Source organism: Salmo salar, chromosome ssa15 (assembly GCF_905237065.1).
Source record: "Salmo salar chromosome ssa15, Ssal_v3.1, whole genome shotgun sequence".
Classification (NCBI taxonomy): Eukaryota; Metazoa; Chordata; class Actinopteri; order Salmoniformes; family Salmonidae; genus Salmo; species Salmo salar.
In genome coordinates this window covers 84,044,145-84,061,977 of record NC_059456.1, presented here as the reverse complement: position 1 = coordinate 84,061,977, position 17,833 = coordinate 84,044,145, and the positions used below count along the sequence as shown (strand labels likewise).

General features: G+C 43.1%; 1 protein-coding gene across 1 annotated transcript in view; it reads left to right on the top strand.

Moving 5' to 3' along the window:
• Window positions 1-17,833, top strand: part of LOC106572346 (UHRF1-binding protein 1) — a 61,762-nt gene that overhangs the window by 37,308 nt on the left and 6,621 nt on the right. Inside the window, exons 9-16 of the mRNA XM_014146391.2 lie at window positions 57-143; window positions 6,215-6,385; window positions 6,602-6,738; window positions 7,825-7,966; window positions 8,169-8,362; window positions 8,708-9,981; window positions 10,131-10,294; window positions 10,588-10,736. Coding sequence (XP_014001866.2) covers window positions 57-143; window positions 6,215-6,385; window positions 6,602-6,738; window positions 7,825-7,966; window positions 8,169-8,362; window positions 8,708-9,981; window positions 10,131-10,294; window positions 10,588-10,736 — 2,318 coding nt within the window. The remainder of the gene's footprint in view (window positions 1-56; window positions 144-6,214; window positions 6,386-6,601; window positions 6,739-7,824; window positions 7,967-8,168; window positions 8,363-8,707; window positions 9,982-10,130; window positions 10,295-10,587; window positions 10,737-17,833) is intronic.

The window sequence follows — 17,833 nt, the reverse complement described above, 5'->3', positions numbered from 1 at the left end:
ACTTAGTTGTCAGAGGTGAACAAAGCTTTTGACCTCTGACCTCTTATGTCACACAGATGAGCCTCCACCTCCAGGCTCCCAGGGTGCAATGCAGTTGACCTTCCGCAAGCTGGGTTTTGACTACTACCCCATCCACCGGCCTGGTGAGTGTACTTCAGTGTTTCCACTGCAGTCATTTATATATTGCGCTGCGCTACAGCAAAATAATATGAAACATGAACAAATATTTCTGCCGAGGCATGGCCGATTAATTAGGGCCGATTTTCAAATTTTCATAACAATCGGTAATCGGCCTTTTTGGACGCCATTACATTGCAATCCACGAGGAGACTGCGTGGCAGGCTGACCACCTGTTATGCGAGTGCAGCATCAAAAGGACCTTGTGGCTGCAAGGAGCCAAGGTAAGTTGCTAGCTAGCATTAAACGTATCTTATAAAAAACAATCAATCTTCACATAATCACTAGTTAACTACACACGGTTGATATTACTAGGCTAACTAGCTTGCATATAATCAATGCGGTGCCTGTTCATTTATCATTGAATCACAGCCTACTTCAACTTCGCCAAACGGGTGATGATTTAACCTCTCTAGGGTAGGGGGCAGTATTTGCACGGCCGGATAAAAAACGTACCCGATTTAATCTGGTTATTACTACTGCCCAGAAACTAGAATATGCATATAATTGTTTGATTTGGATAGAAAACACCCTAAAGTTTCTAAAACTGTTTGAATGGTGTCTGTGAGTATAACAGAACTCATATGGCAGGCAAAAACCTGAGAAGATTCCTTACAGGAAGTGCCCTCTCTGACCATTTCTTGGCCTTCTACACTCTCTTTATTGAAAACTGAGGATCTCTGCTGTAACGTGACACTTCCTACGGCTCCCATAGGCTCTCAGAAGGCGGCAAAACGTTGAATGATGACTTTGCAGGCCATGGCTGAAAAACAGTAGCGCATTTGGATAGTGGTCGATCAGAGAACAATGAGACTGGGGGCGCGTGCACGAGCCGACACCATGTTTTTATTTTTTCGTCTTTGAACGAAAACAGGGTTTCCCAGTCGGAATATTATCGCTTTTTTACGAGAAAAATCGCATAAAAATTGATTTTAAACAGCGGTTGACATGCTTCGAAGTACGGTAATGAAACGCGTCGGGCGCATCACCCTTCGTCACCCTTCGGATAGTGTCTTGAACGCACGAACAAAACAGAGGATATTTGAACATAACTATGGATTATTTTGAACCAAACCAACATTTGTTATTGAAGTAGAAGTCCTGGGAGTGCATTCTGACGAAGAACAGCAAAGGTAATCCAATTTTTCTTATAGTAAATCTGAGTTTGGTGAGGGCCAAACTTGGTGGGTGTCAAAATAGCTAGCCCGTGATGGCGAGCTATCTACTCAGAATATTGCAAAATGTGCTTTTGCCGAAAAGCTATTTTAAAATCGGACATAGCGATTGCATAAAGGAGTTCTGTATCTATAATTCTTAAAATAATTGTTATGTTTTTTGTGAACGTTTATCGTGAGTAATTTAGAAAATTCAACGGAAGTTTGCGGTGGGTATGCTAGTTCTGAACGTCACATGCTAATGTAAAAAGCTGGTTTTTGATATAAATATGAACTTGATTGAACAAAACATGCATGTATTGCATAACATAATGTCCTAGGAGTGTCATCTGATGAAGATCATCAAAGGTTAGTGCTGCATTTAGCTGTGGTTTGGGTTTATGTGACGTTATATTCTAGCTTGAAAAATGGGTGTCTGATTATTTCTGGCTGTGTACTCTGCTGACATAATCTAATGTTTTGCTTTCGTTGTAAAGCCTTTTTGAAATCGGACAGTGTGGTTAGATTAACGAGAGTCTTGTCTTTAAAATGGTGTAAAATAGTCATATGTTTGAGAAATTGAAGTAATAGCATTTCTAAGGTATTTGAATATCGCGCCACGTGATTCCACTGGCTGTTGAGTAGGTGGGACGATTTCGTCCCACATACCCTAGAGAGGTTAACAAAAGCACATTTGCGAAAAAAGCACAATCGTTGCACAAATGAACCTTTCTTAAAATCAATACACAGAAGTATATATTTTCTAAACTATTTAGTTAAAACTTCTCTAGCGGAACCCCTAGCCAACAGCCAATGGGATCGCATGGCGCGAAATACAAAAACGCCTAAAATACCACAATTCAATTTTCTCAAACATATGACTATTTTACACCATTTGAAAGATAAACCTCTCCTGAATCCAACCACGTTGTCCGATTTCAAAAAGGCTTTACAGCGAAAGCAAAACATTAGATTATGTTAGGATACCACCACAGCAAAAATACAACAACACAGCCATTTTCCTAGCAAGGACAGCCATTTTCCAAGCAAGGGTAGCCGTCCAAAAGCACAAAACCAGCTAAAACTATGCACTAACCTTTGACGATCTTCATCAGATGACATTCCTACGACATTATGTTAGACAATACATGCATTTTTTGTTCCATCAAGTTCATATTTATATCCAAAAAAACATTTTACATTGGCGCGTGACGTTCAGGAAATGTATTCACCCTAAAATTCCCAGTGAATGGGCACCATAATTTACAGAAATACTCATCATAAATGTTGACAAAATATGTAACAATTAATTAAATAGTATAGATGAACTATTTCTTTATGCAACCGCTTTGTCAGATTTCAAAATAACTTTACGGAGAAAGCACATTGTTCAATATTCTGAGTACTGAGCCCCAAGCTATTCAGTTAGCCGTCCAGCCACGGCATCCACAAAACGCTGAAATATGTTAAAAATATTATCTTACCTTTGCTGATCTTCGGCTGAATGCACTCGGAAGGTCTCCCACTTCCACAAGAAATGTTCATTTGTTCGATAAAGTCCATAATTTATGTCGAAATAAATCAGTTTTGATGGCGCATCCAGATCACCATTCCAAAATGCATCTATCCACCGTCGACGAAAAGTTATAAAGTTCCCTCAGTGTTTGTAGAAACATGTCAAACCATGTTCACAATCAATCTTTAGGGTGTTTTTAACGTAGAATTTCGATAATATTCCAACCGGACAATAGCAGATTCATTACAGAAGAAAAATAAAAATGGCTAGCCCTACGTGAGCGCGCACGAAGTAAGTCAATAAAAACAGGTCGACCACTTACTGTTCCGGGTATTATTCAATCAAATTGCATTGTAGAAGCCTCAAACAAGGTTCTAATGACTGTTGACATCTAGTGGAAGCCTTAGGAAGTGCAATATGACATCACAGACACTGTAGTTTAGATAGAACATCATTTGAAATGACTACAACCATGTGAGGTCAAACTTCCTGGTTGGATTTTTCTCAGGTTTTTGCCTGCCATATGAGTTCTGTTATACTCACAGACATCATTCAAACAGTTTTAGAAATTGTGTTTTCTATCCAAATCTACTAATAATATGCATATCCTACCTTCTGAGTCTGAGTAGGAGGCAGTTTAATTTGGGTACGTTTTTCATCCGGCCGTGAAAATACTGCCCCCTATAGTGAAGAGGTTAAAATAAATTCATGTTAGCAGGCAATATTAACTAGGGAAATTGTATCACTTCTCTTGCGTTTAGTGCAAGCAGAGTCATAGTGTATGCAGCAGTTTGGGCTGCCTGGCTCGTTCTGAACTGTGTGAAGACCATTTCTTCCTAACAAAGACCGTAATTAATTTGCCAGACTTTTACATAATTATGACATAACATTGAAGGTTGTGCAATGTAACAACAATATTTAGACTTAGGGTTGCCACCCGTTCGATACAATACGGAATGGTTCCGAATTTTATTGAAAGAATAAACATTTTGTTTTCAAAATTATAGTTTCCGGATTTGACCATATTAATGACCAAATGCTCGTATTTCTGTGTGTTTATTATATTATAATTAAGTCTATGATTTGATAGAGCAGTCTGACTGAGCGGTGGTAGGCGGCAGCAGGCTCGTAAGCATTCATTCAAACAGCACTTTACTAGGTTTGCCAGCAGCTTTTAGCAATGCTTGAAGCACAGCGCTGTTTATGACTTCAAGCCTATCAACTCCCGAGATTAGGCTGGCAATGCTAAAGTGCCTATAAGAACATCCAATAGTCAAAGATATATGAAATACAAATGGTATAGAAAGAAGTAGTTGACGCGTCATAATTCCTAGAATAATTTGCGGCTGAACATGAAAGGGGTTCCTTCGTTATTTTACCGTTCATGTCTTCCATAGGGAATGTCTTGATCTACTTCAAATAAGGTCTGTGTTTCATGCAGGCTTAAACAACCTAGGTGTTTTGATACTCGTGTAAATCTCGCTAGGATAAGGTAACGTTTGTCAGCATATTATAATAAATCCACTCCACAAAAAAAAAAAATGTGTTGATATTTAGCCAATATTGATCAGAGGTACCTTGTCCTATGGATATCTACACAGTTATCAAATTGGCAAGGTGGTGTAAGCCTACACGAAACACAGACCTTATTTGAAGTGAATCTAAAAATATCCTATGGAATAAATGAATGAAGGAACCACTTTTCAGATTTTGCTGGAAGGTGTCATGAGAATTACGACTCACACTTTGGTAGTCAATTCTTACCATACCCATTATTAAAATAATATTTCCTGCATATAGAAATTACAGTTTTTGTTTTCAACATTCATCACAGGTAACTTAAACTCTATTTTTTTATTACTCCTGCGTTGTCTTGGCTGTGTGCTTAGGGTAGTTTTCCCGTTGGAAGGTGACACTTCACCCCAGTCTGAGGTCCTGCCTTTGAAAAATATCCCCACAGTGTGATGCTGCCACCACCTTGTTTCACCGTAGGGATGGTGCCAGGTTTCCTCCAGACGTGACTCTTGGCATTCAGGCCAAAGAGTACAATCTTGGTTTCATCAGACACGATAATCTTGTTTCTCATGGTCTTAGAGTCCTTTAGGTGCCTTTTGGCAAACTCTTGGGGACCTTCAATACTGCAGGTATTGAAGGTCTTTTTTTTGTTACCCCTCCCCAGATCTCTACCTCGACACAATCCTGTCTCAGAGCTCTACAGACAATTCTTTTGACCTCATGGCTTGGTTTTTGCTCTGACATGCACTGTCACTGTGGGACCATATATAGACAGGTGTGTGCCTTTCCAAATCATATCCAATCAATTGAATTTACCACAGGTGGACTTCAATCAAGTTGTAGAAACATCTCAAGGATGATCAATGGAAATAGGATGCACCTGAGCTCCGTTTTTTTATACTTGTAATACGTTTGCAAACATTTCTAAAAACCTGTTTTTGCTTTGTCATTATGGGGTATTGTGTGTAGATTGAGGATTTTTTATTTTATTTAATCCATTTTAGAATAAGGCTGTAACGTAACAAAATGCTTCTCAGTCCTACTTCCAAAAATGATCCCCCCCCGCAACCTTTTCGTCCCACTGCTACAACATTTTCCAGAGGAAACACTGGTGTACTTCCCCCTTTCTGTCAAGAGACTTGTGCTCCTATTTGTTATAATTAGAGCTCATGTTTATTCACTGCTATCTAGATAGTACTCCCACTGAAACTTCAACCTCCATTCAGACTTCTAGTAAGCCTCATCGCCATTCATTCATGCAAACTAATAGCCTGGATGGGGAAGGTTGCATGCCCATTGCTATTATTCTCAGTGGAACCACAATCCCTTCCAGAACTCTGCACTTCACTTCATCGGTACTACTGGTCTGTTACACAATTACAGAAAACCCATTTTAAGAGAGAGTGGAGTGGTTTGCTTGCGCAATCATGCAAAATCCCAGATCAAATAGTAAAACAGAATCTTTGGAGAAGTTGATGTGTATAACTGGTATGTTTTTTAAATATTTTGATTAGTATGAGAAATGGGATTCTTTCAATAATAACCCTGGGGATGCACTGAACCCTATTGTATAACTCTAATGAATGACCTTTGTATGACATAACGTAGGGCTCCCAAGTGGCGCAGTGGTCTAAGGCACTGCATCTCAATGCTAGAGGCATTGTTTCCAGGCTGGAATCCAACCAGGCTGTATCACAACCGGCCGTGATTGGGAGTCCCATAGAACTTCGCACAATTGGCCCAGAATTGTCCGGGTTAGGGTTTGGCTGGGGTAGGCCGTCATTGTAAATTATAATTTGTTCTTAACTGACTTGCCTAGTTAAATAAAATAAAAATAACATTTGACCTGCAGCTGATGGCTGTCAGCACTGGGAGCGTCACTGTGGAGCAATGGAGGCCCGAGCCCAGTGGGCTTGCAGATTGCTGCAGGAGTTCCAGAGGAGGGTGGAGGCGTCAGGTATCCCTGGTCTACACTCTGAGATCCCCAACCAGGCCAAGGACTCCCCCGCCAAGAGGGCTCACGGTGAGACTCACTACCAGGTTATCTTACTGTAGTATGGATCTGATCCACCAACAGACAAACCTGTACCTAGTGATGAGAATAGCTACCTTGTGTAAGTTAAGTTATTAATAAGGAAAGAGAAAAGGTGTTGATAGATACTGAATAGGAATGTTTGATGTGGTCTTTTTGTCCTCACTGTGTCATTATCGGGCCCCAATTGGCTCTCTCTTGACACAGATGGACAGCCCAGCCCCCCTGACAGGGATCAGAGCTCCAGGAGGAACTCAATAGCAGCTCCTCTCCCGGGGAACCCTCTGAAGAGGCTCCGCTCTAGCTGTGTGGTGGTACGAATGGACGACCTCGATATCCATCAGGTGAGACTGTGCTTGCTTTCTGTTTTTAGCCAGCTAGCAAGTTGTTGTCAGAGTAGCCTACAGCCTATTGGCAGGCACAAAAAGAGGTAATGTAAAACAAACCTAAACTTTCATTACATGTTGCTATTATAAAAAAATATGCAGTTGGTTTTCTTTCAAATTAGTTTACAGTGGGGATATTTTCAACATCATTCTTATTTGCCTTTACCACAAATGGGAAGACAACAGAAATGAAATCTCTGCTGTCGCCCCCTTGTGAATGTTGCTATTTCATGGACAGGCAAAGTATCATATTACCAAAAGGTGCGCGTTGCTCCAAAAAATCGTATTCTTCCCAAGTGCAAATTGACGCGCATGAACTGTGCGGAGCGCTTAAGAGAGGAAATCCTTTTCACCTCGTCATGCTCGACTACCCTAAAACATGTCAGCTGTGATGTAGAAAACCCCTGCCACCATAAATAAAGCTCAGCAGTTTCTTATTTTCCAGCCATAGAAGAAAACAGATTTAAAATGCAGCATGACATGATTATGGGTATTTTTGGGTTGAGTTGGTAGTAGTTCCCCTTTTTCTCTGAAAATAAATAACATATTTTTTTGCATTCTATGGTGTATAGCAGGGATCCCCAATTACATTCAGCCGTGCGCCAATTTTTCCTTGAACGATGGTCGGGGGGCCGGAACATAGTTAGATCATTTGTACACTGCAAATTGACCATAAGAAAGTCAAACAGATATAGTATTTGACAAAAACAGAATTATTTCAAACCTTGATTACATTGGGACACGATCGCATATGCCTGTATTTATGCGTGTGAATACTTGGGAACAGATTTCCTAAATTAAAATCACTTTGAGCTTGGGGGTCCCAAATAAAATCACCCCCGGGCCAAATTTGGGTCGTCTATTACGGAACCCTGGTGTATAGTTAGTACTGCATTGAGTAATTAAGTTCCTCTTGAGTTCCGTTCACTGTGACAGAAAACTCATTACTTCACTCCTGCCGATTGTTACATTTTCGATGCGAGAAAAGCACTTTAGAGATCAATTTCATATGAATCATTATTGCCACACCATCCCCTCACACAGGTGTCTACAGGGGGACGCCACAGCAAGAAGACCCAGTCCTTACTATCATGTAACCGCAAGGCCCTGAACCTAGCAGACAATATACCAGCCATCCACCTGCAATTCACAGAGTATTACTTTCCTGACAACCCCGGTTTGCCTGGTATGAGCTGACCACATTGTGTATATACTGTTGTGTGTTTATAGTAAACTGGTAATATCTTAGTAAATTATTGAAACAGTATTTTCTTGCGGATCCTCCGATTTAATATTCCGTTTTTTTGTGGAACAAAACAAACCATTAGAATATTGTCTTACAACAACTGAACAAATGTTCCTCTCTCCATCCCCCTCTCATTCCCCAGTACCCAACACTAACCTGTATGCCCAGCTGAACGGCCTACAGCTGTGCCTAGACCCAGCCAGTCTGCTGTGGGTCAACCTGTTCTCGCGGGGCCTGCTGCATACCCTGGAGCAGGTCAAAGCCTTCTACCAACTCCAGGACGGCAGCAAGGCAGAGGAGCACGTGGACATCCGCATGGACGCAGCACAGATCATGGTGAGATTGAATGAATGAAACCAGGCCAAGTTGTCAGGAGGAAGAGAGCTGCATCGTTGCAGTCTGTGTCCCTTTTAAGAGCAGAGTATTGCAGCTCATTACACAACTTTTAAGTCATTGGAAATGTTGCAAACAGGTAGTGTTGCTCATGAAAATTAGATGGAAACCTTGCAAACCTGCCAAATTTTGGCCCTTCACCATTTTATAATGCGGCTTGTGTCTTTATGATGAGCTGTTTTCTCTCTAGGGGCACATCATGTAAACGTTGGAGTTTATGTTATTGTTAGGTTAATGTATCAGGTCAGTAGATGACTGTTTCTGTTCCTCGCCCCTGTCTGTCTGCAGTTGATCATTCCCCTGGAGTCATCCATCATGGACCACCAAGACAGGCCCCAGTCCCTGAACATCACTGTTCCCCAGACGGTCCTCAGCAACACCTGCCACTCCCCCCACGGCACCCGGGCCGACCTCAACACCACCTACAGCAGCTTCTCCACCTGCCACTTCTTCCAGTCCGCTCCCCCCTGCTCCTTCCCCCGAGATCAGAGCGCCTTTCTCCCCCTACCCTCTGCCTTCCTCCAGCACTCCCTGGAGATGGAGCCCCTGCCCTTTTCTGAGATGAGGCCCCTCCGGGCCAAGGACGTCTGGTCCCTAAGTCTCTCCCGCCTGTCCGTGAGCTTCGAAGGGGCACGGAAAAGCAACAAGGGCAGAGCTCACCCCTTCGTGGAGCCTTTCACCATGTCTGTGTGGATATGTCGTCCATGTGCATTTAAGGGCTGTTCCCTGGTCTCCTCTCCCAGTGAACCAGCTCCTGTAGATCCCAACCATGGATCGTCAGAGCAGGAGAACCAGCTCCCTTCCAACCCTGACCACCACAACCAGGACAGTAAAAAGGATGCTCCAGTGGCCTCTATTCACTTCCTGGCCCAGGCCATCACACCGGTCAAAGTATGGCTCAACCACTACCAGTATGTGGCCCTGCTGCGGATGAAGGACACCCTGGCCAGGCTGGGGGGCGAGCTGGGCCGGGACACCAGGGACGCTAAGCAGGCCAGGGGTCAGGAGTCTGAGCCCCCTACGATGTGCCTAGCCCTCCTAATGGACTCAGTGGAGCTGGGGCTCCTGCTACCACCTGCAGCCACAGAGCCAGAGGAGGAGGAGGCCCACACCCCAGGATCTGAAAGCCCCAGCCTGACAGACTCCAACCTCTCCCCCACTCACCAGGCTACATCGCCAGGCCCTCTTGAGGACAGTGGGATAGGAAATGGTACTGCCACCGTCAACAGCTCTCCTCCCATTGAGCAGGAACCGGATGGTGTGGTAGAGGAGGCCAGCGAGGCAGTAGAGGTCATGGAGGGCGAGACAACCCAGGAGGATGGTTCTGTCCCCTCTCCTCCCTTCTCCCCTGAACACCATCCCTCCCTTCTGTCTAGGGACCCTTCTACCTTCAGCCTGGAGGAAGAGCTGTCCAACGCCCTCACCGCCACCAAAGACGTCACCAAAGATGCCTTTAGTGCCTCCCTGGACCTGACTAAAGGGGCGTTCTCCATCACAAAAGATGCCTTCAGCTTCATGAGTCGCGGGTCGGGGATGAGCAAGCTCTTCACTACACAGGCCAAGTAGGTTTCCCAGCATGCTCTCCTGCTTTGCTGTTGTCATTACACCATATGGTTAAGGTCTATCAAGTCGATAGTGTCAACTGTATGGATGTGTGGTTTTACTGGTGTGAATGACCATAAAGGCTGTTTCCTGTTTTCTGTTTGTGTAGGGAGCAGCGCCCTGAGGAGGGATGCCCTATGGCCAGTCTGCGGCTCCAGTCCATGAAGCTGTCTCTCTCGCAGTACTCATTTGACAGCGCCATCCTGGACGGAAGCCTGCCCGACGACCACCTATCAGTGGACAGCGACACTAGCGACAACATTCTCATGGATGGTAACTCCTCATCCAAACTCCACAACATAGATGCATATTGTATCAATAGTTTATTAATTTATTCAGATCCCTGTTAGCTTTTGCAGAAGCAGCAGCTATTCTTCCTTGGGTCCAGACAAAAACATAAAACATGACAAGTAACAAAACACTGATAGACAAGAACAGTCACACAAAGACAGAACATTTGAAAAGAAACAGAATCTATCTCGCTAGTAACATGGTTTCAAAACAATAGGCTGATTAGTCTTGAATCCCACTTTTCTTTGCCCCTGTGTGTTCTGTTGTGATTTCAGAGTCAGGAGTAGAGTCCATGATGCAACCCAACAGCACCCTGGGGCCCATGGCCAGTGGAGGCAGCGCTGCCCCGGGGACAGAGGGGGGGTCATCAGCCGACCTGAGCAGCTCCCTGTCCCAGAGCATTGAGGACATCACACAGGACACAGTCAGTCCCATTTTACATACACACACTGTCCAGTGTGACATTACAGAGACCGACAGTAGAGGCATTGTCAGAAATAGGGCTGTTACGGTGACCGTATTACCACCACACTGGCAGTCACGAGTCATGACCGCAGTCAAATTCCACTTGACCGTTTAGTCATGGTAACTAGGCTTCTCCAAAACTGCGTTCTTATGCTGCTGATGGTCATTAGTAGCCTATCAAACTTGCTAACTGCCAGTTGCTAATGGCCTGGTACTCAGCGATCTATTGTCCCTCTAGTCACTCTGACATAAAGGAAAATGCAATCGAAAATCAAATCAAACACTTCATGAGAGCCCATTACTATATTTATTTCTCAACTATCCTAATATTAAGCACGTTGCTTTGCTTTACAACAGGAGTATAGCCTACATGCTGGCATTTTAATGCGCTGCAGGAAAAGCGTCCTCCATTCACTATGTATGTGCATAGATTACATTTTCTGTCCCTGCCCCTGTGGTGACAGGCACAGGATAATGGTCCATTCTAAAACAAATCAAATTTCACACATATATTATTCAGTATATGTAAAGAGAAGATTAAATTAAGAATAGTCTGATGGGTGACCATATTAGCCTATCACTTGTGAATGATGCCCAGCATCAAGAAACAGCATATGCCTTTTTTTGTGACTTTTTAAATCATAGTCACACATGTCATGTAGCCTAGCCCATAGGCCTATATGTTTTGATAAGGTTTGGCCAAGTAACTCCAAACGTAGCCTCTAGGCCGAGGACCACTGGAACATGGTTAGAGAGCACAGAGCCTAGTGAAACGTGTTCCTATAAGCACAGTCATTGCGTAATCGCATGTGAAAACAGAGTTTTGACTGGCCATTTTTTAAAAGAGGATCGTGCTTTCTCGTGCTGCTATATTTATTGCTCACTTCTTAAAATAAAGCACATTAATCCGCTTTACAACCTGGCATTCATAGGCAACGTGTGAGTTTCAAGTTTGCGGAAGCAAATTTTCACGATAAAAAGTAACCTTTATAATAAAGCATTCCAGGCATTATCTCATTTGCAGACTTATGTAAGATTTTATTTCACCTTTATTTAACCAGGTAGGCCAGTTGAGAACAAGTTCTCATTTATAACTGCGACCAGGCCAAGATAAAGCAAAGCAGTGCGACAAAAACAACAGCACAGAGTTACACATGGAATAAACAAACGTACAGTCAAAAACACAATAGAAAAATCTATGTAGTGTGTGCAAATGTAGTAAGATTAGGGAGGTAAGGCAATAGAGGTGAAATAATTACAATTTAGCATTAACACTGGAGTGATAGATGTGCAGATGATGACGGGCAAGTAGAGATACTGGGGTGCAAAATAATTAAATAAAAATATAAAAATATAGTGATGAGGTAGTTGGGTTTGCTATTTACAGATGGGCTGTGTACAGGTACAGTGATCGGTAAGCTGCTCTGACAGCTGATGCTTAAAGTTAGAGAGTGAGATATAAGTCTCCAGCTTCAGTGATTTTTGCAATTCGTTCCAGTCATTGGCAGCAGAGAACTGGAAGGAAAGGCGGCCAAAGGAGGTGTTGGCTTTGGGGATGACCAATGAAATATACCTGCTGGAGCGCGTGCTACGGGTGGGTGTTGCTATGGTGACCAGTGAGTTGAGATAAGGCGGGGCTTTACCTAGCAAAGACTGGGTTTGGCGACGAATATGTAGTGAGTGCCAGCCAACGAGAGCATGCAGGTCGCAGTGGTGGGTAGTGTTTGTGGCTTTGGTGACAAAACGGATGGCACTGTGATAGACTACATCCAATTTGTTGAGTAGAGTGTTGGAGGCTATTTTGTAAATGACATCGCCGAAGTCAAGGATAGTCAGTTTTACGAGGGTATGTTTGGCAGCATGAGTGAAGGAGGCTTTGTTGCGAAATAGGAAGCCGATTCTAGATTTATGAGATGCTTTATGTGAGTCTGGAAGGAGAGTTTACAGTCTAACCAGACACCGAGGTATTTGTAGTTGTCCTCATATTCTAAGTCAGAACCATCCAGAGTAGTGATGCTAGTCTGGCGGGCAGCTGCTTGCAGCATTCGGTTGAAGAGCATGCATTTAGTTTTACTAGCATTTAAAAGCAGTTGGAGGCCATGAAAGGAGTGTTGTATGGCATTGGAGCTTGTTTGGAGGTTTGTTAACACAGTGTCCAAAGAAGGGCCAGATGTATACAGAATGGTGTCGTCTGCGTAGAGGTGGATCAGAGAGTCACCAGCAGCAAGAGCTACATCATTGATATATACAGAGAAAAGAGTCGGCCCGAGAATTGAACCCTGTGGCACCCCCATAGAGACTGCCAGAGGTCCGATTTGACACACTGAACTCTATCTGAGAAGTAGTTGGTGAACCAGGCGAGGCAGTCATTTGAGAAATCAAGGCTATTGAGTCTGCCGATAAGAATGTGGTGATTGACAGAGTTGAAAGCCTTGGCCAGGTCAATGAAGGCGGCTGCACAGTACACTCTTTTATCGATGGCGGTTATGATATCGTTTAGGACCTTGAGCGTGGCTGAGGTGCACCCATGACCAGCTCGGAAACCAGATTGCATAGTGGAGAAGGTACGGTGGGATTCGAAATGGTCGATCTGTTTGTTAACTTGGCTTTCGAAGAATTTAGAAAGGCAGGGCAGGATGGATATAGGTCTATAATAGTTTGGGTCTAGAGTGTCTCCCCCTTTGAAGAGGGGGGTGCCCGCTGCAGCTTTCCAATCTTTGGGGATCTCAGACGATACGAAAGAGAGGTTGAACAAGCTAGTAATAGGGGTTGCCACAATTTCGGCTGATAATTTTAGAAAGAGAGGGTCCAGATTGTCTAGCCCAGCTGATTTGTAGGGATCCAGATTTTGCAGCTCTTTCAGAACATCAGCTGTCTGGATTTGGGTGAAGGAGAAGCGGGGGGGACTTGGGCAAGTTTCTGCGGGGGTGCAGAGCTGTTGTCTAGGGTAGGTGTAGCCAGGTGGAAAGCATGGCCAGCCGTAGAAAAATGCTTATTGAAATGATCGATTATCATAGATTTATCGGTGGTGACAGTGTTTTCTAGCCTCAGTGCAGTGGGGAACTGGGAGGAGGTGCTCTTATTCTCCATGGACTTTAGTGTCCCAAAACTTTTGGAATTAGTGCTGCAGGATGCAAATTTCTCTTTGAAAAAGCTAGCCTTAGCTTTCCTAACTGACTGTGTATATTGGTTCCTGACCTCCCTGAGAAGTTGCATATCGCGGGGGCTATTCAACGCTAATGCAGTACGCCACAGGATGTTTTTGTGCTGGTCAAGGGCAGTCAAGTCTGGGGTGAACCAAGGGCTATATCTGTTCTTAGTTCTACATTTTTTGAATGGGGCATGCTTATTTAAGATGGTGAGGAAAGCACTTTTAAAGAGCAACCAGGCATCCTCTACTGACGGGATGAGGTCAATATCCTTCCAGGATACCCGGGCCAGGTCGATTAGAAAGGCCTGCTCGCTGAACTGTTTTAGGGAGCGATGGACAGTGATGAGGGGTGGTCGTTTGACCGCAGACCCATTACGGACACAGGCAATGATACAGTGATCGCTGAGATCCTGGTTCAAGACAGCAGAGGTGTATTTACTGTGAGGGAAAAAAGTATTTGATCCCCTGCTGATTTTGTATGTTTGGCCACTGACAAAGAAATGATCAGTCTGTAATTTTAATGGTAGGTTTATTTGAACAGTGAGAGACAGAATAACAACAAAAAATTCCAGAAAAACGCATGTCAAAAATGTTATAAAATGATTTGCATTTTAATGAGGGAAATAAGTAATTGACCCCTCTGCAAAACTTGACTTAGTACTTGGTGGCAAAACCCTTGTTGGCAATCACAGAGGTAAGACGTTTCTTATAGTTGGCCACCAGGTTTGCACACATCTCAGGAGGGATTTTGTCCCACTCCTCTTTGCAGATCTTCTCCAAGTCATTAAGGTTTCAAGGCTGACGTTTGGCAACTCGAACCTTCAGCTCCCTCCACAGATTTTCTATGGGATTAAGGTCTGGAGACTGGCTAGGCCACTCAAGAACCTTTAATGTGAATCTTCTTGAGCCACTCCTTTGTTGACTTGGCTGTGTGTTTTGGGTCATTGCCATGCTGGAATACCCATCCACGACCCATTTTCAATGCCCTGGCTGAGGGAAGGAGGTTCTTACCCAAGATTTGATGGTACATGGCCCCGTCCATCGTCCCTTTGATGCGGTGAAGTTGTCCTGTCCCCTTTGCAGAGAAACACCCCCAAAGCATAATGTTTCCACCTCCATGTTTGACGGTGGGGATGGTGTTCTTGGGGTCATAGGCAGCATTCCTCCTCCTCCAAAGACGTCGAGTTGAGTTGATGCCAAAGAGCTCCATTTTGGTCTCATCTGACCATAACACTTTCACCCAGTTGTCCTCTGAATCATTCAGATGTTCATTGGCAAACTTCAGACGGGCATGTATATATGCTTTCTTGAGCAGGGGGAACTTGCGGGCGCTGCATGATTTCAGTCCTTCACGGCGTAGTGTGTTACCAATGGTTTTCTTGGTGACTATGGTCCCAGCTGCCTTGAGATTATTGACAAGATCCTCCCGTGTAGTTCTGGGCTGATTCCTCACTATTCTCATGATCATTGCAACTCCACGAGGTGAGATCTTGCATTGAGCCCCAGGCCGAGGGAGATTGACAGTTCTTTTGTGTTTCTTCCATTTGAGAATAATCGCACCAACTGTTGTCACCTTCTCACCAAGCTGCTTGGTCTTGTAGCCCATTCCAGCCCTGTGTAGGTCTACAATCTTGTCCCTGACATCCTTGGAGAGCCCTTTGGTCTTGGCCATGGTGGAGAGTTTGGAATCTGATTGATTGATTGTTTCTGTGGACAGGTGTCTTTTATACAGGTAACAAACTGAGATTAGGAGCACTCCCTTTAAGAGTGTGCTCCTAATCTCAGCTCGTTACCTGTATAAAAGACACCTGGGAGCCAGAAATCTTTCTAATTGAGAGGGGGTCAAATACTTTTTTCTCTCATTAAAATGCAAATCAATTTATACAATTTTTGACATGCATTTTTCTGGATTTTTTTGTTGTTATTCTGTCTCTCACTGTTCAAATAAACCTACCATTAAAATTATAGACTGATCATTTCTTTGTCAGTGGGCAAACGTACAAAATCAGCAGGGGATCAAATACTATTTCCCTCACTGTAGAGGGCAAGTTGGTCAGGATGATATCTATGAGGGTGCCCATGGTTACGGATTTAGGGTTGTACCTGGTAGGTTCCTTGAAAATTTGTGTGAGATTTAGGGCATCTAGCTTAGACTGTAGGACGGCCGGGGTGTTAAGCATATCCCAGTTTAGGTCACCTAATAGTACGAATTCTGAAGATGGATGGGGGGGCAATCAATTCACATATGGTGTCCAGGGCACAGCAGGGGGCTGAGGGGGGTCTATAACAAGCAGCAATGGTGAGAGACTTATTTCTGGAAAGGTGGATTTTTAAAAGTAGAAGCTCGAATTGTTTGGGCACGGACCTGGATAGTATGACAGAACTCTGCAGGCTATCTCTGCAGTAGATTGCAAGATAGCCTACTATTATTCATAATGTGATGAGTAGATTGGATAGTCATAATTTAGGCTAGTAATATAACTCAATCACTGTTTATAAAAAAAAGACTGTTCGATGGCTGAGCGCATATAGCGTAGAGTAGGCCTAGGCTATACCAGATACGTTTCTTCTTTCTTTGCATGGGAAAAATGTGGCTTTTTATAAACACATTTCATGCAATTCTACTACACTTCATATGACTGGAGACATTTGCAGAATGTTTTTTAATACAATAAATTGCTAGATAGCCTACTCTGCTGACACTGACAAACAGATCAATAAAGACAACGTTGTCCATATAATAGGCCTACGAGATGGGGAGACCCACATGGAATATGACGTCCATCTAAAAACAAACTTAAGTAGCACTGAATCAACAGTGATAAATAGTGAATATGTGCAATGCACACTCACTGGGGATATTGCCAAGCTCTCCACTGGTGCCAATAAGATGGGCTATACAGTTTTTCACTCAATTAAGTTGAGAATATTTATTTGAAATACAGATCAGTCTTTTCTTTGTCTTCTCTTTACAGCAATAACCATTTGCTTTCCAAACAATATTTTTCCTACGATTTGTATTTTAATTTATTTCTGTATAGACAGAAGTAGGCTAAGTAGGCTATATCATTTTGACAATTCAATTTACTTTAGGAAAAGCTTCCCCTGGCCTTATGGATGCGCTTTTTTTTTTTTTTTTTGTGGGCCAACCATAGTCTGATGGGTGAGAATATTATCAAGTGCTTGTCAAATTGTGAATGAGAGACTGATGTCTGAGTGTGCAGCCTGTGCAAGAAACAGAGCAGAGCTCAACTTTTTTCTAATTATCATTAGAGTTGGATCATGCAGCCTTAGAATGAATAACAAATCTAAACATACTGTATAGCCTAACTAACATTTGCATCACAACTAAAGTTGCATAAATAACTCTAAGTTAAGTATATAGGAGGGCCTGTTTCTTTGTTAACCGCTCAAAACAGGATAGCCGCATGTGCGCACTCCCTCGGAAATCGTTTAGAGAAAATATCCATTCTATTTTATTCAGCTATGTTCAATTGATTTTTCATACTATAAAATAATATAAAATAATGCCATGGAATTTTAAGCAAATCTCGTACGCTAAATGAACTAGTGTAGCCCACAGGCATATGCTATTCTGTTCTTCTGAAATAGGATACATTTTCTTATGTTTCTTTAGACCTGTCTAAAATAAATAATGGATATTTGTTAAATGGATTTATTAGACTTTTTAAAATGTAGATGTTCCAACGGTCTGCATCAGTGGCTTGTGTGGAAGCCAGGAGATGATAAACATGTTAATTAACGGTCAATTAACGTGAGACATGAAACCAGCAGTTATTTGCATGATAATCACTGGTTGACAAAATGTAAGGACCGCCACAGACCTAGTCAGCACTCTCACTGTATATGCATGGAAGGGATGCTCGGCAATCATACTGTACCTG